At 44.3% G+C, this 23,812-nt stretch overlaps 3 protein-coding genes across 3 annotated transcripts; 2 read left to right on the top strand and 1 right to left on the bottom strand.

The window, feature by feature from the left end:
• The first annotated feature begins 568 nt into the window (after positions 1-568).
• Positions 569-9,069, top strand: LOC146665107 (netrin-4-like). The gene is made up of 10 exons (XM_085412571.1): positions 569-922; positions 1,050-1,597; positions 3,219-3,491; positions 4,263-4,389; positions 4,605-4,793; positions 5,422-5,629; positions 5,750-5,862; positions 6,010-6,078; positions 6,741-6,914; positions 7,327-9,069. The coding sequence occupies exons 1-10, from the start codon at positions 811-813 to the stop codon at positions 7,467-7,469; spliced, it is 1,956 nt and encodes a 651-aa protein (XP_085268697.1). The 5' UTR covers positions 569-810; the 3' UTR covers positions 7,470-9,069.
• Positions 9,070-9,217: 148 nt separating this feature from the next.
• On the bottom strand, positions 9,218-15,371 carry LOC146665106 (methionine aminopeptidase 2-like). The gene is made up of 11 exons (XM_085412572.1): positions 15,046-15,371; positions 14,246-14,359; positions 13,969-14,031; positions 13,326-13,428; positions 12,854-13,015; positions 12,496-12,677; positions 12,154-12,248; positions 11,438-11,534; positions 11,233-11,336; positions 10,111-10,226; positions 9,218-9,994 (listed from the first exon to the last, which is right to left on the bottom strand). Exons 1-11 carry the CDS (start codon positions 15,188-15,190, stop codon positions 9,742-9,744), a joined length of 1,434 nt encoding a protein of 477 aa, XP_085268698.1. The 5' UTR covers positions 15,191-15,371; the 3' UTR covers positions 9,218-9,741.
• Positions 15,372-15,639: 268 nt separating this feature from the next.
• LOC146665105 (uncharacterized protein C3orf20-like) lies at positions 15,640-23,008 on the top strand. Its single transcript, XM_085412573.1, has 16 exons — positions 15,640-15,954; positions 16,035-16,129; positions 16,245-16,681; positions 17,011-17,049; positions 17,142-17,241; positions 17,979-18,185; positions 18,321-18,470; positions 18,619-18,733; positions 19,483-19,608; positions 19,686-19,757; positions 19,969-20,140; positions 20,422-20,641; positions 21,355-21,435; positions 21,524-21,881; positions 22,009-22,125; positions 22,697-23,008. Exons 1-16 carry the CDS (start codon positions 15,898-15,900, stop codon positions 23,006-23,008), a joined length of 2,658 nt encoding a protein of 885 aa, XP_085268699.1. The 5' UTR covers positions 15,640-15,897.
• The last annotated feature ends 804 nt before the right edge of the window (positions 23,009-23,812 follow it).

Genomic DNA, 23,812 nt, shown 5'->3' with positions numbered 1-23,812 from the left:
CAGGGACACGGAAAAGTAAAATGACGAGTAGTGTAACAGTTTATTTCCTCCAGGGCAAAATAAAGGAATGTGCAATGCATTACTTTTTGGGGGGCTAACTATCCCAACACTGGACTACACTGACCAGTCAGTGATGTCATGATGGCTACTCTCTTCTTTGATTTACAGTTTATAGTGCCACCTCATACCCTTCCCTTTAGCTACAGCCATGGTGCCCTCTGTCTCATTTTACTTGCTGTGTATTCTCTTTATAGGATAAGCTAATGTGTTTGCACTGAGGATCATTACAACCAACTTCATATTATAAAATTAAAAATGAAAACAAATAGAGCACACAAATAAGAAAAGAAAAGATTATTAGAACTGTGTTGGATGATTATTAGAAGTAAAAATAGAAGCCTGTATATTTCAGTATAATCACCTCGCTTCATCATTTTTTCCAACACTATCATCTTTAAAGCGTTTACGTCATAAGGTCTTCCCGGAATACTTTTGGTGTTTTCAGATTTTAGTGGGAGTGGGAGTGGTCTGGAAAAGACCAGAAGAGGGCGGTGCTAATCTCTTCATATTCCCAAATGTCAATGAAAACTCTCCACAGCAAAGTTGAATCCTGAGGGGTGGAGTGGAAATAATTGAAGAATAATGCGTGCCGAGGATTGGGATGAAGTAGTCCAAGCTAAGCCTGCAGAGGATTTAAACACGACAAAAGGCGGAATTAAACTCAGCATTTCTAAATGTCTGTTGTAGCAGTTTTATAACAGGGAAAGAGGACGTTATTAGCAAATGGGCATCCTTAGATAAAGCACTTGAATGCGCCTTCTTGCCTTGTTTTACCTTATGCAGACTTACAGCGCAGTCAGGATGAGGCTGTGGATTCTGCTGCTCATTTTCCCGGTGAGCGCATCCTCTCCTCTGTTAGCCGGTGAGTATGAACCTGCTTGGTGTTTCTTTTCAGTGTCATTTAAGAAAGTTGTTTAACTGTTGGAAAATGCTAGCTGGATCTCCAATTACTAATATCCCAAAAGTAAACACACACTTTCTCTCCCCAGTAACGTCTAAAGCCAGGGATCACCGCTGCTCTGGACGAGCCTGCAACCCCCGCATGGGCAACTTGGCCCTGGGTAGAGTGCTGAGCACTCGGTCGGTGTGCGGCTTCAACTCCTCGGAGCCCTTCTGCTTCTACAGACAGACCTCCGCCCCCCGCAGCAGCAGGGGGTCTTGCTCGGCGGCAACGTGCAGCCGGTGTAACTCTGCCATCCCCAGCCAGGAGCACCCTCCATCTGCCATGAGCGACTCCTCTTTCCGCCACCCTGACACCTGGTGGCAATCTGCGGAGGGGGTAAAGGAGGAGACGCTCCAGCTGGATCTGGAGACGGAGTTCCTCTTCACCCATTTGATCCTGGTGTTCCGCTCCCCACGCCCTGCTGCCATGGTGCTGGAGCGCTCCCAGGACCGTGGACGCACATGGAAGACCCTCAGATATTTTGCCAGAAACTGCGACGAGACGTTTGGCCTGGTGGAGGGGTCACCAGTTGGCGAGGGTGGGGCAACTTGCACCTCCAAGTATTCAGGAGCTTATCCTTGTAGCAGAGGAGAGGTGAGTGTTGTCCTGAAATCTGAGTTATGTGCTTATGGAGTTATGGAACGTTTCGGATTTACATATCTAATCAAACAAGTCATCTGAAGTCGAATCATTTTGAAATAAGCCTTGAAAAGGGGAGAAGAGTGATGTACTGTAGCTCTGACAGAGATCTGGAGGGCAGATCTGGAGTGTCATTTCTGAGATATGGCAGTGATCACATCAGTGCTGCCAGACATCCCAGCACTTCACAGCAACTGCTTCACCTTTGTGATTTATTTATTGGCACTTTATTAGCTGCTATCACACAAACTACCAACCAAACAGTTGACCAAGCTTTGTAAACTAATCTCCCTCTCATGGGCCGTGCCTTCAAGGCCTCAAGCTGCTGTGATATGCACAGCTACAATATCAGAGTTCATTTTGACACTTTTTTTTTTTACACACACAAGCCATATGCTGCCTTACCACCAGCTATGTTTCATTCACAGATCGACTCTCGCTGGACAGAGTAAAGATTTGTTTTGCTCTAAATTTGCCTAAGAACATGTTGGGAGGTTCTGGTTGGATAACACAATGAATATATGGCTGATCTCATAATTGCAGTGCATTTGCCTGAAGTGTGTGTGTTGCCAGTATGTGAGCTCTGCTTCTCATCCTTTATAATTAGCGTCCCTTCTTCTGCTAACACTCAAAGAAGCCCTGAAATGTTAATTGTTGAAATGAATATTTAGAGTCAACCTTGTTTTTTGTTGTTGTTTGTTTTTGGTAAAGAGATGAAGTAAAACGTGCTCCTTATAAATCAGCCTTTTCAGATTGCACATCAGATTCTGTATATTTACCAAGTGCGTGGTGCCACAGTGTTGCACAACCATTCTGACAAGTCTCTCTCATGCTCATGACTTGTACAAACCTTAGCAAAGTAATCACTCCCTCATTTTCAGCTTCATATTTCTATTCTTGAGGTTCTCTAGAGTTCTCATTGTCTCATGCTGGGCCTCGGTACGAGCTCTCAGTTTGTTTGCTGTCCTTTAGTTCCACTCCCTCAAATGGTTTCTGCAAGCGTGCCCCTTGCAAACAGACGGTTTAAACAGCAGGTGACTGTGTGGGTTTTGAAGGAAAAGTGACAAAATTCAAGTATGCTTCCAGAAAAACATATAATTCACTTCCAGTTGGCTCAACATGTTTAAAAATAATCTATATGGGCTGGAAAGGAAAGGCCATTTGGAGAGGATATTGTAGTATATAGTGTATTTTATACACAGACTTGGTCCATAGATATTAAAAGTGAATGTTTTGAGCCTGTGATAACTTCCTTCTCCTCTGTGTGACTCACAGTTTTCATCCCTGTTCTTAGAATTCAGAGGCGGGCTGAGATTATTCGTCTAAACAATCAACATTTAACAAAATGTAACGAGGGAGAAGAAGAACCATACACTGATGTTCACATTTAAGCTACTCATGTATTGCTGTAACAGCAGCTGTAGCACAAGCGTGTGAGGAAATCCAGGCTGGTGCCTGCTTTTACAAACTTAATTTATGTTTGGTCATGATCCGTCAGTGCATCTAAGATTGTTTTTTTAATACTTGTTAGAGAGGTTTTTGGAGGTTTTCACATGTGCTGCCCTTCATCCTCCAGGTGATCTACCGAGCCTTGTCACCCTGGCACTCAGTGGATCCCTATGGCCCGGCTGCTCAGGACCAGCTCATGGTCACCAACCTGAGAGTCCGTCTGCTGCAGATTCAGCCGTGCCCCTGCCAGGCCAAGCATCCTGGTGCCTCTGCCCTCCCCACGGATCATTACGCCATCTATGATTTTATAGTCAAAGGCAGCTGCCTTTGCAATGGACACGCCGACCACTGCGAACCGGCCCGTGCCCACCTTTCTGGCACACAGAACATCAGCAACATGGTGAGCACTCATTGAGCTTGAGTTTGTGAAACGGTTTGCAGGTACATGACAACCCACTAACAAAAATGCCCCGTTGTGAGAATGTACTCAAATGTTGTGTCACGTTGAAATCTGCTGATGCCCCCAGTTTGTCTCGAGGTTTGTGATGTGGTTTGGGTTTGGGGTTTTGTTCCCACCACTCCCTCGTTACCCAGCTGTGTGCTGGTATGTGCTGCTGAAGTGGAGGGCTGCAGTGAAGACTGAATATTAAGCCACAGCTTTACCTACCATTACAGGGATTTAAGGGGGTGGAAACCTTAATTATGGTATTCGGCCTAATACTTTAACAGCCCATAGTCTCAGTCATGTTATTCTCTTAACTGTAAGTGGAGAATAGAAACAATAGTTTATTGCCAACACAGCCTAAGAGGTGTAGACATGTTGCACAGTGTGTAAACACTGTCAGCGTGCATTTAGATGCCACTATGTTGCGATACTTAAGAAGGAGGTTGGTTATAAGTACATTAGGTGCTTATTACAATGTGCATGGTTGTTTATGTGCAGCATCAATTTTAGAAAATGGATCAACAATGACTCCAAAATACACATTTATTTAAAATGGCTATTATTGTGTATAATTAACTATAAACAGCTAAATTAACAATTTCAAATTGGTCACATGACACATGAAGTCATAACTGATCTCTAAGCGATGTTCCTTTAGTGCATGCAGATACAATAAAACGCTCAATAACTGTTAAATTCTCACTGTCTGGTGCGTTTGTCCGGCAGGTCCACGGCAAGTGTGCCTGCAGACATAACACGGCCGGCGAGCACTGCGAGCGCTGCGCACCTCTCTACAACGATCAACCCTGGCAGGCCGCCAACGGCATCACGGGGACGGCGCACGAGTGTCAGAGTGAGTGATGGGGCGAGAGAGTGAGATGCATCGTAGGACACGCGGCTCGTTGGCTTATCGGGAAAATTAATTTAGCGTCATAAATCACACGCACACCTTTTAGATGCTGATGCACCGCTTAAAGAGTGTCACTGGGGTTCAAAGTTGAGATGTGAGCTGATTAAAGCGTCACACTTGAATGTTTCTTTTCTTTTCCCACGCTCGTCTGAACAAAGAGTGCAATTGTAACAGCCACGCCAGGAGCTGTCACTTCAGTCGAGGGCTGTGGCTCGCAACGGGGCGACGGCGTGGCGGGGTGTGCGACGACTGCCGCCACAACACGGAGGGCCGTCACTGCCAGAGCTGTAAGAAGGGCTTTTACAGAGATCCCAGCCGACCAAAAATGGCACCTGACTCCTGCAAACGTAAGACCCCACAGTGTGTCTTTGTTTTTTGGCCTTAAACCAAAACTTTTCTATTTGGAGCAATGCCAGCTGAAAAGTCCAACTAAGAGTTGCAGAATTTGCTATTTGGAGGGTTTTGATTTTTCTTTTTTACCCTCTGGATTAAAGCACATTGATCTCCTTGATAAGGGGATTTTGCTCCAGCACCTTCCTAAGTCACTGATGAGACACAAAGCAGACTTCCAGCCCACTCCTTAACAGGAGTCTCTGTAATTCTTGCTTAAGTTGCATTCGAGGTTTCAGAGTGTGGCTGTAATTGCAAACAGTGGAGGAATGTCTCCACGTTTTTCCCCATTGTTGCCCTTCCATCCTTCCAAGCATTCTGCAACATTCTTTCTTACACAAACTAGAAATGAAAAAAAAAAATCAATCTGTCATGTCAACGAGCCTTCAGACAGCGAGCCGAGGGAGTCCTTCACTGTTTGTTTTTGCTGCATCTGCTCAAAGCACACTGACTACATAACATACTTCCGACTTGTCGCTTGTAACGAGTGCAATGATAAAATACAGCTGATGTGGAAGTTCAGAAGTGTTTGCTACAGAGATGTTAACACGCAGTTCTCTTGTTCTGTCACTCTCTCCTGCACAGCCTGTTCTTGCCACCCTGTCGGCTCAGTCCACTCAGGTGGCAGCACTCTCTGCAACCCTAACACCGGGGAGTGCACTTGTAAGCCCGGTGTCGGAGGCTCCTACTGTGACAGCTGCATGACGGGATACTGGGGGCTTAATGAATACGGCTGCCGTCCGTGTGACTGCACGGGGGACTGTGACTCCTACACTGGTGACTGCATTTCTGGGTAAGAGCCAAGACTCAACCATATGTATTAATGGAAATAAATCAGGTGATTTATGCTGGGGAGTTTGAGAGCATACTGGGTTATTAACTGGCTCTGACTGGTTTTACCTCTGCGGCACAGCTCAGATGTGGAGGTCTTCTATACAGCCAGTGGCCACATGGGACACAGCAGCAAATACAGTGAGACGGCACTCTTTAGGGTAGAGGAGCTTTTCTCTGCACTGCACCACTCCGGTGAGTCACAGGTCACATCACGCCAAACACTCTGCGTGCTCATCGGCCCACATAGATGCAAATAAGGCTGCTTTCATCTAACAATCTATACTTCACGGTGAAATTATGTGTATTAATCTTGTTATCTGTTTGACTTTCATTTTCCAGAGAAATGTGAATGCATAGAGGTAACCCTTGGCAACCCTAAACTCTTCTGTGCTGCAGAGTTTGACTATGGTAAAAAAAATGTTTACATTTATTGTAAACCTGTGAGAGTCAATCTTAACAATCTGAATGATTTATAATGAAATGCTTGATGTCTTGAGGCCAGGATAGGGTTAGGGTCTCATATTTTAAATCATTTTTGCACATGACCTGTGGACAGTGTCAAGATAATCAGGTCCTGTCTCACAGGGAGCACACAACAGGACAAAGTCCGCTTCAGACGTGCTCTCCTGACTTGAAGTGATCAGTTTGGGTTAGGTGAGGCTGCTACCTGGAAAGAATGTGCAGAAGGCAGGACATATGACACCCGATGGCTCAGGGGGGAATTCACTAGATAATTACCTTCACCTTTGATGCAAGACACCATGCAAATCAGTAAAATTGGACATCGTGTGGACTTTGTCTACGGAGCTAGCAGGTTAAACATTTCATGCTTATGTCACATCTGACTGACCACAGGTACCACCCCATATCTTAAATTACATGCCTTAAAAAGAACATATTTTCATAAATGTGAGGAAATGTTCCTTCAGAGCCAAAAAACACATTAGAAAATTCTAATTAGAGTCTTATTAGTACTACTATTAGTCAACACTTATATTCTAAACGATTAGAATGTTTCTCACATGGTTATTATTTGTTTACTTCTTTTGGTTGTTTTCTTGCCTTGGCAGTACTGGTGGCAAAGGTGATGTCAGCCCACGACAAAGGCTCTCACGCAGAGGTGAAGGTCAAGGTCAAGAAGGTGTTGTATCAGAACCCTCAGATGAAGATCCAGAGGGGAAGTGTTACCCTTTACCCAGAGTCCTGGACCACCCACGGCTGTACCTGCCCCATCCTCAACCCAGGTCAGCTGCAGCCGGCTCCAATGAGAAACTTTATTGCTCACGATGCAGAAGTGTATAATTAGTCGACTCTTGAGTGCACAAGAGTGCCGGCTTTGTGCAGAGTGAAAGATCCCTGTCGCCTCTCACAGAGGCTTTGAGTGAGTGCCAACATCCAAGCATTACTCATTTAAATTGGACATTTACAACTAAAAGATTAGACACACTTCTCTGTTATGAGACTATTTCACGTCTAACACTCCACAATAATCGCTTCTGCTAAGCTAGCCAGGGAAGCGCGGTAATTAACTTGTTATAGCTAAATGATGTACATTTCCATAGTCATTTTTTTTCTCTTTTTTCTTCACCCTGCTGTAGTGGCATTCTCAGCAGATCTGAAATACATTATTGCTTTTTTTCCCCTTCTCCAATATAGGATCTGAGTATGTGGTGGCTGGTCATGAAGACTGGAAGAAAGGCCGACTTATTGTTAACACCAAGAGCTTTGTTAAACCTTGGAAGGCAAGCCTCGGACGCAAACTCCTCCACATCCTCAGAAAACACTGCGGCCACTGGTAGGGAACCGCCGAGAAGTGCAGTGGACGCAGCTGGCAGCAGGACTGTCTGAATTAGGCCTCACTTGGACATGAAAGTGAAACCGCTGCCTATTTCTTTTTTTTTTTTTCCACGGTCCATGGTCTCAGAACAAAAGGGGGAAAAAGCTATAGGACTGAGGTTGTGAACCTGTGATAAAAATAAGCATGTGAGAGCAGATACCTTCCAGACTACAGTCACTGTAGGATCAAAGAGAACAAAGCAGACCGTAAAAACCTTCATCCGCACAAAGCTGTCTGAATTGTATTCCTGTTATGCTGTGCCTCAGCTCATAAAACTTTCAAGATTATTTATAAAGCAGCAAGAAGTGCATATTAAATACTCAATTATACTTCATTTCCTGGCTCGATTTCCTCGCTGTCGGAGCTCACGAGCCAAAAAACAGTCGCGTCCTGCTGTATCCACTTTGAAATTTCGCAAAGGCACAGACTGAATGATCCGTGTCGTCACACAGATATTGCCGATAAATCATGAACGAGTAAACATCAGGCAGCGTGTGTGGAAGAGTACATATGCTAGATGTCCTTGGTGGTGAGTCTGGGACTGTGCAAGTCAGAACAAGTAACTCCGGGATGAAGGGAGAGGATGAAAAAACATTAAAGGAATCAGACGGCTTAAATCTGAGCAGCTCCACTTTACTCTGGGCCACTCGCCCCCCTGCTGACTGATGAGAACAAAACCCTCTCTGCATACAACAGGCTAAAACACTTGGGATTTGTTTGCTCTTATAGCCAGCTCGCTACGAAAGGATTTCACCTTCTTTGGAAGACCTGCTTCCACATGAGGAGGATTCGCTTGACAAGACCTCCCTTAAGTCAGCCCTGCAGGAAGCGGTGCGTGTTTGGGTGTTGCAAATGCTCTCTGAACATATGCTTCTCTTTTTGGCCTGTGACTCCTGCTGCCTCAAAATAAATATGTATTAAAAGCCGGGGTATTAATGGACATCACAGTGTATCAGATCCGGAGTCCACAAGCCACTTTAGAGCCAGCCCCCGGTTAAGAATAGGCCTGGTCTGCTGTCTCCAAGGAAAAAGGACAAACTGTATGAGGGGACACGATGCATTCCTCAGCCATAGCATCACCACCCATGCCCTTGTCTGAAAGACTTTGCCAAAATAAGAGAAATGGGCTGGAAATTTTCTTTTAGAGGACAAGGTGGTGATTTTTTTTTATTTTTTAGGGTGAATGAATGTGCTCTGTCGTCATCGTGATGCTTGCAACGCTGTTTCTGTGTCCTGTCCGTTCTGTTTCATCTAAACTGCATAAACTAAACATCAGTGTGCTCATTCTTAATGCTTCTGGGAAAAATCGGTTTCATTCCTCGGTCACATTATGCAGAAGCACCAGGCTATGAATAAACAGCCTGATGTGCCTTACTGCATCATCTTCACCAGCAGAGGTGGCTGACTGATATTTAACCCATGTTTGAGTACCGCCCTCCGTTGGTTAAAAGAGAGAAATACACATGTACGTGGTTAAAGTTTGACATCATTTGACATTTTTGCTTACTAGCTAAGAAAAGAGGGAGCAATATAAGTGGAAACAATAAACATTCACTGTTGTAATGTTTATTTTTGGTCAAACTCTTTCTTAAGACGGAGGTTTTTCCTCAGGTTTCAGCACTGCAGCACAGCCTGCATTAGGTTTTGGAGTAGTCTTCCTAATAAACTGTAAAACTGCTGTGTATTGGTGATGTCTCTAGAGCTGCCAGAGAGCTCCATGAACTTGAATGCAGCATTGGATGCAAGATTTATAACAATTTATTTCTTATAAAACTGCCTCAAATTAAAATAAAGCAAAGAAATGTAGAAGTATAAATATTTGATAGCGGTTCCGTTTTCCTCACATGAGCTTAACAAGGCAACAAGGCAATAAAGCACAGCATGTTCAGGCAAGGTGCGAGCACCTAAACCTCCTTTTTTTTGCATGATTCTTTTGCATAAATCTCTTTTGCATATTACCTAAAAGCAGCACATCAAAAAAAAGCTAAAATGACAACGCTGAATCAGTTAAAGATATGCCCTTTTTACTATTGGCTTGATCCTTTGGAGAGAGAGAAAGAAATGAAACAAAACTATCTCAGCTAACTTCATGAGAGTCTTTTTTTTTTTTTTGCTAAAACAATTATCTAAAGGTATTCAAGCACTGGAAATTTAGGTCAGAGAAATATTGCATATTTGCTGTCAGTCTGAAGAAGTCTGTCGTCTCCTGGTTCGTTGTGGATTTTGGCGCATGCTTAGTAGTCGTCGCCCCGGCTCACCACCTCTTTGCATGTGGGCCTGAGTAGGATGGTGTGCTCATACTGGGCGGTGTAGCTGCCCTTGATGTCGCAGAGAGGTGGGTACGGGTCTATGATGCCAAGGTCGCACAGATTCTTCAACGCCATGAGGTACTTGCTCTCTCCCAGGCGGTCCAGCCAGCGGCGGCAGAATGCCAGAGTGCCAAAATTCTCATTGATCACGTTCAGCAGATGTTTAGCCCTCGGAAGTCTGCGGTGTTGGTGGCGACACGGAAAGAGAGGTGAGAGAAACGTGACAAACTGGAGATCGAAGAAAGCCACCGTATAAAAACATAAAGCACGAGGCGATGAGGTGAAAACAGAAACCTTATTGGCACGTGTCCCACGTTGAAGTTTTTCATGTAATGCGAGCACTCCATGTCATCGTGGACAGCACCTCTTCCAGTGCTGCCAAATGTCTCGATGGCATAAGCTTCACCTTCCTGAGAAGCAGCAAAAAAAGCAAAAAGAGACGAGGACTTTAAAGTGCAGAAATGAAAGACTGTTAGAGCAGGGCAGGTGTCATTGAGCACTCATAGGACAAAAGCACTTTAGAGGGAGGAGGGGAGGCTGAGAGCAAATTTAACAAAAACCTCAAGTTGTCAGCCGATGACATATTCGTGTGGAGTCTATTAAAGGGCGGTAGTGCTCTTTTCAGCTGTTGATTGGTCGGATCTCACTGGCACTTTGCTTCTCTATCAGCACGTGACTGCTGTCGGAGTCCCCCGTGGTACGAGCAGATAGCACTGAGACGCCCTTTCTCGCTGCACCGATAATCAGTCAAAGTGCTAGCAGTCCCCGTGGCACACCCAGCTGCCACTCTCTGATCACAAAGAGGGTAATTGCCCTTTTACACCAACACACTTTAGCTAAATATACAATACACAAAGCTGCCACATCAGCATCAACCCCTCCTCAACTCTCCTGGAACCATCAGGTGAAAGGCTTGACGCAGCAACTTCCCAATTAAAATGCCCACTTCTGTCCAAGATAAAACCCCAGCCATGCACCACAGCTGTGCAGCCAGGCACAGGCTCACTTTAGTTCCCTGCATAATGCGAAGCCGTCTTTCTCCTTGGCCCCGTTAATGAACTCTTGATGCCCACGATTGAAACGAGTGGCTGGTGTGCTAACACGTGTTGCAACTCGATGGGGCCGCTAATTCCATTAAAAAGTGTAATTAGGGTGCTTAGGAGGGTGACCGAGAAGCTATTAAAGCGGCGAATTGGAACATTTCTCCAGACCCCGTCGTAACCCTAACCAGCCACATGTTCGTCCAGTTGCACTTAAGAATTAAAAAGGGTCCATTTGCATTCACGCAAGGTCAGTCAGGTGGAAAAGGTTTAATTTCAAACGCTTTAGTAAAAAAAAAAAAAAGAGGTCTGCAGTTTTTTAATTTGGGCCCCACAGTCTAATCCACGTGTAATCTGTGGTAAATGGTGTACAAACCTCCATCCTTGTGGCTTCTCCACCTTTTACGATAGGGACCGTCTTCCCTGAGTGTATCCTGTATTGTCCAATAGAGTGGCCGTTGAGATTCCTTACCGGCTTCACTGTCAAGAGAGCGGCACACAGAGGGTTTCATAAACAGGAAGCAGCTCTAAGCCTTGTTCGTGATTAAAAAGGATGAAGCATGGCATCATTTTTATTTTACCTTGATATGTTTTCCCATCTATCTCCACTTCATAAGACTCCATCACCTCCTGAATGGTCTCGCCAACATCGCACAGGCGCACATCAATTCCGGCGAACTGGGACAGATCAGAGTTTGCACACACACGTCAGTAAATAACACGCCATCCATCGCACACTGAAGGTCTGGAGAGTAAGAATCACATCCCACTTCTTTTTTTTCTGATTTTTGAGGGGGAACTAACTCTGAATAAGTGAATCGTATACTGACAGCCTTTAATATATCCAGTCTGAGCATCATCAGGTAACATCAGGTACCAAAGTAGTCACATTTAAGTGAGACATCATCTTTTTCCAGCCACATGTTTAATAAAAAAATATAAATTATTGTTTTTTTGCGTTATGCGCTGTTCAGTTGCTGTATATCCATGCATTTCTATTTTACACTTGATTGCTTTTATGCTTTCTCACTATAAGATTACATCAGATTTTAACCGTGTGTCCCCTGCAGCTGGCAGGAATTCAACAGCGTGCACATTTTATGTCACCCTGAATTATTACACGCCACTGTACGTTATGATTTGTGCCGTTATTTCAGAGTTATCGTCACCCGTTATCACAGTTGCATTTCAGACTAGATATGAATTATAACCTAAACTGTGATCTGGTTTGATGATTCTCGTTTTTTTTCATAAGTCTTTGTGTAAGCACGGTGCATGGTAGGACGGGCCCTATTACCCTGATGCCAGTGTTGGTTGCGTCTCTCACAGCCTCCAGCAGTCGGTCGTACTTTGGATTGAAAGTGACGGTGAAGGCACAGTCTATTATTCGACCTGAAAATACCAAACAGTTTGGTTAGTGCCGGCAGCGGCTAATTATTTTCATTTTTTTACACTTTTTTTTTTTTGCAGAAACATTCAGCATGTATTCATCCAGAAAAAGAGGACGTTAATTAACTTATGAGAACAGTTTATTCCAGGCGGCCAGAATCATAAGGCAATCATCACTCCACCGTGCCAAATGGGGAATGGGAGACCGTAACTTGAAAAAGCACTTAAAAAGTTATTAGCGAGCTCTCACCGTTGATGTGCGTTCCAAAGTCAATTTTGCAGACGTCGTCGTAGCGCAGCACAGTCGGGTCTCCGGCGTTTGGGGTGTAGTGGGCTGCGCAGTGGTTGATGGAGCAGCCTGTGGGGAAAGCCAGGCCCGCCTTTAACCCATCTTCTTTGATGAGCCGCCTGGAGCAGTCTTCCAGCTTCTCACTGACAGAAGCAGAAAGAAACACAAAGAGGCAGCAGATGTTAGAGAGAAGCCAGGTAAAACATTCAGAGGAGAAAAGGTGGGAGCAGATCCTCCCTTTCTTTCAAGGTCTTAATCACATTCTCATCTTCTCAGACCATATCAATAACTCTCAAAGACAAATCAGCGTGTTTCTCACCAGATCTCTATCATGGTCATCCCTGGTTTGATCCAGCTCATGACATACGCACGGACCTGCCGGTGTGCCTCGGCCGCCTGCCTGAAATCATTCCACATTTCCTCGTTAGCCCTGTCCAGGGCCCGCTTCTCCTCGCTGGTGGTCCGCCACGCTGCGCTGCGCCTGGGGGTGGGTGCAGGGGAGCACCACGGAGAGGAGGCACTCATTATTTTCTCATTATACAAATGTTTGTAATGAGGCTATGACACATGCTCCCTGAAAAAAACACTGCACAGGTGAAAACAGTGCTGATATTTTTAACTGCAGCAAAACATACTAAAAAAAAAAAAGAGAATGGATTTACATCTTTACTGGAAACACGATCAATTAGTATATTATAGCCTGTATGGATAGGCGGAAAGTGGGACCTAAGTTAAATGTAGGAATGCCACACAACGGAAGACGGAAGGAACAACGTAGAGGTCACACACACCCGTCTTTTGATGGGGGATATTCACACTCCTCTCCCTTTGGAAAGTCTCCGTTGGGATACAGCTCACAAATAGGGACTGAGGGAGGGTCAGTCTGTCCCTTCACTGTGGCCCAGATACAGAAAAGGCGGAGCAGAGGAAAAAGCAGCAGGAGAGGGGAAATAAAACACGTTAACAAGTTATGAGCCCTTGTGCTCATGACATTGATATTTTGACTTTAAGAGAACAATGCCTGGCATTCTGGTACAGAAAGAGAATTACAGTGCTGGGGAAGTCATTCATATCGTCCTGTCTGAACAACATGCAGTTTTGTCCGACTGCATGTTGCAATACTGACGACTAATGACATGGATTTAAAAAAGACAAACTGCTGTTGTGCTCTGTTTGCAATCATCTGGTGTTCCAAAGCGCTTTCAACGCAGTGACGTCTGTTTTCGAATACACGCCGATGCTCATACACAACCGCAAAGATTTTACTGAACGATCTTTCAATGCTATCAACAAATGCTACATATCTACTTAATATCTTAAGTGTGCGTGTGTTTGCTTTTTAAATGAACAAACAATAAGAAAAATCCTCTTGCTGAGTGAAGAATTTAAATTCTTGGTGCATTTTGGTGCGCTACGGGAAAAAAAATAGCTTACATCCTTTCTTCTTCTTCTTCTTCCTCTTCTTTTTTCCAGCTGAGTTCTCTCCCTCGTCCCCATCTGTTGAAAGCATCATTAGTTTCAATACAGTTTGCAAAGTGAGAAATATCGACAGGCGTTTGGGCACAATTCCCGGAGTGCTACTGAAAATCAAATATCACATTGCAGATATGATCAGCTGAATTTCACAGTGCACTTTCTGGGACTTGAAGTCCAGCAGCATGACCGCTGCAGACAATGATGCTGATAGTGGGCGGCTGTAATAAGAAGATACCTTCTTCTCCATCCTCGGCCCTTTCTTTGTCCTCCAGCGTTTGCTGTTCCAACTGTTTTGTCACATCACCAACACCTCCGGCGTCTCTATCCCCCTCAGCCTCGCTTGTCCCTGCTGCAAAGTCACACAATGCCGTGCATGCATGTGCAGGTGAACATGCACGTGCATGCACGCACACACACATACACAGAGGGAGTAAATTATCTGTGGTTCAGAGTCCATTCAAGAAAGTGCATCTACCATGATCTGAACTTGGCAGGATGTGTGAATAATTTCTTGCCTTGAGAAGTCAGTATCCTCAAGGGCATATGCAGCTTGCAGCATTATGACATTTAGCCCTTCATAGACAGAGCTGTGAGGACCACGCTTGACTTAGGGCAGCTTTACTGCTGATGAAGCAGTAATGCTGCAACTGGCAACATGTCATCGTATTGCACTACAACTGTGGGTCTATTACATAATTTCACGCAGATTATGTGGAGAATTATAGGATCAAACATATTTAATCTGGGCAAGTTACATTTATTCCCCTCATATCTTCAAGTGACAGCTTCCAATCCATTTTTGACGTTACATTTCATTTTCGGAGTCTGTCCCGTTTCCAGATGAGCGCCCTCAGCTTCAGCAGCAGCCGCTGAGAGTTGGGACATCTGGACAGGAATACCCTCTGACAGGTTGAAAAAGTCTCATGTCCAGTACACTTAATGCTCTGCACAACACCGAGCAGTAAGGGGAATATATTTTTTTTTTTGCGCTATTTTCTTTAAAAGGATCCTCTAACCGCAAAATGCGCTCCTTACCTGGCGCTGTGGTTCTGCTCCTCTTCTTCTTTCTTCTTTTTTTCTTTACCGATTCCGAGGCGTCCGCTTCTTCTCTTTCCTCGTTCAAGTCATCCCCATTGAGAAGTTGAGGCTCCACTTCAGCCTGGAACTGTAGCTCCGCCATGATCAGCGGCTAAGAGACGAAGTGACGCATAAGCTGCTGGGAGCCTCCAGTGGTCAAAGCAGAAAAGTGTGCTGGAGGGAGCTTCAGCCAATAACGAGCTATTAGACGATCTCTATGCAACAACTTAACCAGAACAGAAGAAGACGATCCTCCTGTGCGCCAAGCAGCAAAAAAAAAAGAAAAAAGAAAAAAAAAAGTTTCAATCGTCATCAGATTTTTAGAGTTACATTGTTTGGACTCACAGTTCCTGTGATGCTCAGATGTATGTGACAGTCCTGTCCCGGTGTGTGGCCTTTAAAAGCTGCACTGTGCTGGACTCATCACTTTCTCCGATCGTCCAGCGGCTGAGTTTCAGGTTACCTGGCAGCCCAGCGCACACCTGACTGCTACAGCTCCTCAGTATCAACCTGCGCGCCCTTTCTTTCTCTTTGTGTGTCCACATTGCCAAACGCTCGACACCTTATCTGTTATTGAGAGTAACGTATTGTTGTTTGCACTGTCACAGATTCAATTTGATGCCCAGAGTCGATCATTAACGTGCGTAACGCGAGAAGTGCGTATCCAAGCAACAAGGCGAGAACATGAACGGAGAGGGGGGTATTTGCTGGAGTGAAATGTTGATCTTGAAGCACTTTTTCTCAGCTAGGTTACTTTTGCTTTGCTGCAAAGAGATACAGTGTGGGGGATTTCTCCCTTTGTAACGGGAAATGAGTTCTTCTGGTGGGACAGAAGGCAGACGGGGGCCCTTTTATTTCTTTGATCAGGTGAGGTGAGGATGCGTTTTGCTGACTGTGTAGTTTAAAAGAAAGAGCACAACTTTTACCGTCCACTTGCCTCTCTGCAGCCAGCAGGACGAAATCGAGTTAAAGGAGAGCGAGGAAACATTTTACATTTGAGTGTGATAAATGGAGGAGCACAATTCGAGGGCAGGATACGAAGGTAATTAGAGGCTTGCACATTCTGACAGAGATGATCTGCTGTGGGAGCATCCGAAAAAAGGAGGAGGAGAAGGAAACGTGGTTTACTGTAAATAACCTGTCTTATTTTCTCATAGTAATCTGGAGGAGAACGAGGGAAGGGAGGAAGAAGGCGATAAACCTGGCACATCGTCTGCTTTAACCCTGAACGGTTCGATCGAGGCATACAAGCAAGCAGCGCCTCAGTTATTAAATGAATTGGCTCGCCTGCTTTGGCAGCATAGGTGGGCTGATGAGAGGCGTCTTCCTCACGGGGTTGTAAATATTCTGAACTGCTCCTGGCACGATCTGACTGCAGGGGCGCTGCGTTCAAGTCCCAAACTGACTGACAAGCTACCGAAGTCTGTGGGCTCCCCGAAGCTGCAGCAACCTCCCCGCCAGGTGTCAGCCAGCGGCCGGGAGGAAACGGCAGAGGAGAACCCGTGCGCAGCAAGAAGTGCTGGTTTCACAGGGAGAAAGTCGCGAGCCAAACTAAACCCACATGTGAAAAAGAGCGAGCCAAGATGCAGTAGAGGTAAAAGAAATAATTTCAGGCACATTTCTGTGGCCATAAAAACACTACAAGGGAAGATAACATACCAGGAAGGTATCCATCTAATCCCCCCCCCAAATTGGACCTTTCCAACAGCCCATACTTGTTCAGTCTTCTTTTGTGAGGCATGTAGAAACTGAGATGTAGCTCTTGTTTTTTTGTTTGTTTGTTTGTTTGTTTGTTTGTTTGTTTTCTTTTTGCAGTTTCTCTGAGCATTGCACTCTGAGTTTGGAGTGCATTTACGTGAAATTCCTTGGAAATTGTATTATAATCCTTCTAAGACTAAGTTTCACATTCTTGCTCTTAAACAGCTCGCAGCTCCACAGCAGCCACTCCCTCCATCTCATCCAGTAAGTGTAAACATGCAGGTATGACATGCAGCTGCAGCACTGCGTAGATGACTCTGTCACTGCCTCCGCTGTGTCGTGTGTTTTGTGTGCAGGTTTGATCGCTCAGCCTAATCAGGCCTCCAGTGATGTGCTGAACAGGATCAGTTTGTATCAGTGGGTGGTGGAGAGACTGCAGGGAGCAAAAGATCCAGAGTGAGTTGTCAGCGTCTGTTTCTGCATTAATAGCATTTGCATTTCCAAATGATCAGATCCTGTTGGTCGGCTGATCTGATGAATCCATTTTGATTGAATTTCAGGCTATTTTACATTTGGTCATCAGTTACTGAAATCCTTATCTGGTTAAAGCAATATAATCCAGTACTTTCACATGCATTGTTTAATATACGTTAAGGTCCATAGGCTTTTGGACAGTGACACATTTATTTGTAATTTTGCCTCTGTACACAACACAGGGGATCTGAAATCAAACAGTCAATATGTGGTTGAAGTGCTGACTTTTAGTTTTATTTCAAAGGGTTTGACAAAGGTTGCACATAAACTGTTTGGAACTGTTTGATGGTCAAATGAGGTCGATTCCCTCTTTATCTCATGACTAATTGGGCAGATAAAAGATCTGGAGTTGATTTCAAATGATGCAATTGCATTTGATAGTTTTTCATTTAAATTTTCAATATGAGGTCCAAAGAAAGGTCAGTAAAAGCAAAGGCCATCTGAAGATGGGGAAAAAACAAACCTATCAGAGACGGAGCAAAAACTTTAGGAGTAGCAAAATCAACAAATATAACAACACCAAAAGATGACGGCTTATTTCCATGGTTCAAAAAAACCCCTTCACAACATCTAACCCAGTCAAGAACACTCACACGAAAACGACAAAAGTCACATTTGTCCAAAAACGTTTACACTTAACCGTATTTTTTTTAACGTAGAAAACTGCCAACAACTGAGCTGGATCCGAACGAACAGCTTATCCTCCGTCACTATGGGGATACGAAGGCTAACGTGACACGCAGGAGAAGAAAGGACCATCCTTCCTCTTTAGTCAACGGGATGCCACAGATACCAGAAGTGAAACAGCAGGATCCTGCCCGGCAAAAACTGCACTACAGGATCAACGATGGCTCCTCATTCATATAGTATCATCTTTTTCTCATCATGTTTATTCATAAAGATTTCAATTTTAATGAGTGTCCAGAATTAAAGGCGGATTTGGGCATATGGAAAATGTGTCACTGCTGCTGACCTTATGACCTGTAATTGTGGCCCCTCAGTTACCCATCTGGTTGCATGGCAGTGTGCCAGAGTCACTCAGGCCTGCCCTGCGGAGGCTTCTATACCAATGTGTTCACTGACAGCCAATTTCCCACCATCCTCGCGACTATTACAGCATTTGGGCGCGGGGCCGTCACGCGTCCTCTCAGGTGAGTGCATGCCAGGTGGCTTCCATTCTTTTCATTTTTTTTTTCTTACTGAAAAATATGAAGTAACATGTAAAAATACACGTATAACAAAATTCTGTTGCACATGCTTCGCCTGTTTGTTTTAAATCTTTTGTAACTGTTAATGCAGCTCGGCCGTCACAGCACTGTGGGACCAGAACGGTGGATTCGTGTGCGATATTTACGGAAACAAAACTAAGGAGTGGAGTTGGAAGCCATATCACAGGGAAAAGATTGCAATACAGGTGGGGTCTACGAATTAATCTCCTCTCGATGTTGTTGTTGCTATTCTCTCATCAATAAACTGAAAAATTCGGAGCAAAAGTAGCCAGAGACACACAGGAGGAACTGGCAGTACAGTGTGTACTTATATTTCTGGGGAGGCAGCTGATTGATTTTTTTTTATTGAATTTCAATGAAATAATAAAAACATTTTATGCAGCACTCCTCATTTTGTTAGGCAAGAATGCTTTTACATCTGAAAAACCTTTAAAAAATTACTAAGTTGAAAATAAATATGAATATTACATTTTTTTTTAGCAAACTATCTAAATGATTTTTGGTCCCTGTGGTTTTTGCCTTTGGAATTACATATGCTAAATCATATGTTATGGTACTATAACCACAAGAGACTTGGAAAAAAATCATAAAAATATGATGGGGGAGTTTTGTTGTCAATGTTATACTTTAGGGTTCAGGATATATAATCCACTCTCATGCACATCAGCTCACTTTGTAGGGTTTCAGTGGGGTTTGCGGTTACGATGTAGCTACGGTGTAGATTTCCTACTCATGCATAAATCCCAGCAACACTAACTGTCTCTGACAGGACGTAGAGATTCATATTTTATTGTCTGCAGGGTTTCTTTGCTTTAGATTGGATCGTTTCAGGCGACAAAGACAGGAGGACTTGCTAACTCTTTATGCCACTTTGCTGTTCTTTAGGGTTTTCATTTTCTAATAACCGATAAAAGTGTTTGCTTGTCTCCTGCAGATTTCTGATCACGTGTCTGTGAGTCTGTCCAGCGGTACGTCTGCAGTGCTCACCTTCAGGTGTGAAAATGAAACCGCCCAGCTTCCGCTTTCTGCTCGGTCTCACCTTAATCAGCCAAAGGAAACAGTAAGATTACATTGTTTTTCACCTTGATATTGAGGAAGCTAAAATATTTCTCTGTAATATCAGTTCTGCATTTGCAGTCTTATTTGAAGACTCGGGAAACGTTTATCTCTGATGCTGCTCAAGACCTCCTGTATCCCCCACTGACACATGTAAGACACTTTTAATGATCAGATGATTGTGTCTGAGTGGAAAAGTGACACAAACAGTGAATCAAACAGCTGATTAGATAAAGAGGAGCAGTTAGCTTAATAGCCACCAGTGCGTTTGTGCACAAATAGTCGGTGGTTGCTGTGTATAGAGCAGCTAGCTAAATGCTTTACATAACATAATCTACCATGCGCACATAATGTTGTGTGGCAGAAGTCGGTGTGCTCTCGGGATGCTCTCCAGATGGTGAGAGAAGGGAAGAGGCAGGAGGAGTCGTCAGCACACTGGAAAAGAGGAGGTCATCCTAGCGGGACACTGATCAGGCTTCAGCAAAGAGTACACAAAACCGTGGAAGATTGGTTGGACTGTTATCGTGTGGCTGTCGGTACTTACACGCTCACAGCTTCCAAACATAGCCTCTCTAGCTTCTCTGACATTCACCCTGTTCTCCCCACATGTGATAAAACTGCAACAGCTGGTTGTAACATCAAGAAAACCTGACCTGGTCGGAGCTGCTTGGAATAGTTCAATGAAGCAAAAAGTTACAGGATCACTTTATCCTGCAAACTCGACATTATTGAATAGTTCCATGAGGATCTTGTTCACGGTCATCTGTGCAACTCTGTATCTGTGTGCATTTCTGAGTGACCTCTTCCTCTCCTTCAGGTATCAAGTGTCCTGGCTCAAAGCGGATGCCAGATGCCCCACCGAGGACCAGGCCGAGAAAAGAGGCACAGTCAGCTGCTCTGCCCTCTGTGAAGCTACCTGAACGAGTAAATGCTAACCCTGTCCAGCCGGAGGATAGCAGAGATGAGTTTCGGGAGCTTCACGGACACCTGTCGCAATCAGCCGAAAGAGCGCCGGACTTTCCCGTTGTCCTGCCTAGGTGCACGCTAAAGCCATTTCCACACACAAACTCTGAACAATGTTATGTTAGGAGGATCAGGTCAGGACATTTTCTGACATTTTCAGGAGATTTTGCTCTTCAGTCGATTTCCAAAACTGCTAGAAACAGGACACATGGCACCCGATGGTGCTCTGTAAATTCACTGGGCAAATACCTTCGCTACTCTCACAGAGATGAAATTAAACATTACACAGTCTTCACCCTGAAGATGTAGCAGTTTGAAAAACATTTAATGAGTTGGACATTTTCCTCCCGACATACAGCTCCACTGGGCGACATTTAGAAGGGCTCAGTGCTCCAGTGGATGTGTGAAAATGATGTGACATACAGCGATATCTGGATGTTTCTACTCTGGATAACTTAACCAAGTAAACACACTAAAGAGAATTTATATATATTATTTATTTATCCAGGTAAAAGTCTCATTGAGATTTTAAAATATGTATTTTTCATGATGGACTTAGCCGAGAGGCCAGCGGGGACAAAAACTGCTTTACAGTGTATGGATTACCTGCTCAACCAGCGAGTTATAACGGCACCTGCTTTAGTTATTCTTGAGCTGCAGTAACAGAAACACATTGCGGAGCAGTTTCAGTGCTTCACTTGTGCTACACTTGCACTAGATCTTTGCTGCATTATTGAAAGGCACACTAAAGAACAGTTTAACTTTTTTTTGACCTGTTTGTTGTCAGGACACCTAGAAAGCCTGAAAAGAAGGAACGTGGATTCACGCAGCTAGGACCCCTTCGGATTTACGGGAGCATCAAACCAGAGTAAGACCAGACGCTCTAGTTTGATGAAAAAAGTCAATTGCTACATGTTTTAGTAGCCTTATAAAACATCAGATTCCCTGTCTCCCAGGTCAGTTTTTCTTCCAAATAATCCCGAATTGCAGATGGCCGCCGTCACCCTCCTTCCTGCAGTAGCACCGTTCCCCCCCTCTGTCCCCCTCACAGTGTGCCCGGATCTACTCAGAGCGGCACTGCTGGGGGAAGGGCAGCGGAGGAGCTGCTGCTGCAGCACTAAACTAATGCCGGTAGTGACAGACCTGGAGTATGATGCTCTCATTATGGGCCAGCCTCCACAGAGTCAACAGATCCTTGTTGTGTGTGTGACTTGTCCACGTCAGCCTGTCGACACGCACGCAACGCTTGGCCAGGACTCGCTGGAGTATCTTTACAGGAGGAAGAACAAACACAGAACATCGCCTTGCACTCAGGTGTGAATCTAGGCAAAATAAGAGTTATGTTAGTGATACTGAGGCACATTTTCAAGGGTAAAAACAGTGTTGCTTAGAGCCAGTCAGATTCAGTAACAGGTTGATTTTTTTTTTTCTTAAAATCCAGTGTCAGATGGACTCTTTTCGTGTGGTGAGGTATGAAATAGAAATGGAGAATCCCTGCTACGAATCCAAGAACATCCTGCTGCGCCAGCGACACAGAGCTGCTCCCGGCACGGTCCTGGTCAGTAAACCTACTGCAGACTTGTCCAAAAGCTGCATGCTATGCAAAGTGCACGCCTTCATGGTCCCCACTGGGTGGCAGCAACAAGCACCGCTCCACTACTTTCCCCTGATGTCCAAACATTCCTGTAAAAGTATTAAAAGTATTAAAAGTAGGAAATACAAAAGGGAGCTCTAATGACAACTGCTTCAGTGACGTTTGCTAACGTCCTTCACTATCAAACATAAAGGTCTGAGTTATAGTCACATGACACACTGTCAGCACTTAAATAATGTAGGTCAGCAGGCCCTACTCAGAAACTCTGAAAGCACATACATTACAAATAACAGGATGTGGTGTCGCATCAACGCCAATCTGTGTTGAAATCTAAAGCTTAAAAATAACCTCATGATGTATGACCTTTGTTGTGAAACGTTTTTGTAAACCACTTCTCTGCAGAAAAAAAAAAAAGCCCTCCCTGCTTAACATTTTTACATGTGGGGAGGGTAAAAATAACTGCAGTGGGGGACTGCAGAGGCGTTTTCTTCCACTTTCAGACGTGTAAAGTACTTTTTATATGCTCATGTGATAGATGTATATCAGAGGGAAGCTGCTGTTCGCGGGCTACATATGCAGCGATCACAGCTTCTCAGCCAGGGTCCTTGAAAAGCAAATCTCCAGAAGCAGAAGAGACTACAGATTAGGTCTGATTCTCCCTTCAGACTACAAGTTCAGGTATTACTCCACAATCCCCTCTGATTTGATGTCCTGTAAGCCAATGAATCAAACTGGTTATTGCATACTGGAACACATCACCACAGAACCACAAATAACAGAAGTTGGCTTTCTAAAGCTGAACACTTTACTGGTGTTCTTCCAATCTTTGCACACAGTGATTCCGTGAACACTCCTGCGGCTGCAGACACAGCACTAACCTGAGGCGACGACATCACGCCGAGCCCTTCACAGAAAAGGGAAACGGCGAAGGCAATGTAAAATTGTCATCAACATTTACGTGAAATTCGGACGGATTTCTCTGTGGAATAAAAAAATGAAACTGAAACATAACATGATGCTTGAGTCCTTATTTATATTATCAATTAAGTCTTCACTTTCCCTTCTTTAAGATATGTAACCCCTCTGCAGGGACGGGAATCACACTGCATCATTCCAGCAACAGACCAAAACGCCCTCCCTTCCCTTGTCTTGTCACACACTCGATATTCCTCCATGAAATAAAACATGGATCAGGGGCAAGAGATCTGCCACAAGTTCCTGGATTCAGTGAGTTTCGACTTGGCCAAATAAACATGGCAAAAAGCAACAACTAATCCATTATTTATATTCAATCCTTCATATTATTCACCAAGTCAAGCTGTCAGTCATCTGACTTTCTTTGTGACTTCCTGTAAATAACTAAATGCAGAATCAACCTGCTGACACAAGGAGGGAACTGATGGGAAATATATATATATTTTTCAAGTATTTCTTCCTCTGCGTAAAATATGTGTTACAAAGGAGCTGCTGGCTTCCTGGCATAATTTTGGCTTCTTAGTCATACCATTAATAATAGAAAAGATGATGTAGGAGGAAAGATATGCGTGCATGGCACCTTGCAAAATTCCTGAGCAGTCATGAGCCAGCGTTAAATCTTACTACAAGTCAGTGTTTATTGTTTCCCCGTGGAGAAGAGATTTTACAGTGTGAC

The sequence above is a fragment of the Rhamphochromis longiceps genome, linkage group LG7 (assembly GCF_057381845.1).
Source record: "Rhamphochromis longiceps isolate RC_006_pf linkage group LG7, R_longiceps_female_GT1.1, whole genome shotgun sequence".
NCBI classification, from domain to species: Eukaryota; Metazoa; Chordata; class Actinopteri; order Cichliformes; family Cichlidae; genus Rhamphochromis; species Rhamphochromis longiceps.
Note: the sequence above shows the minus strand (reverse complement) of the source record. Positions and strands in the feature narration are given on the sequence as shown.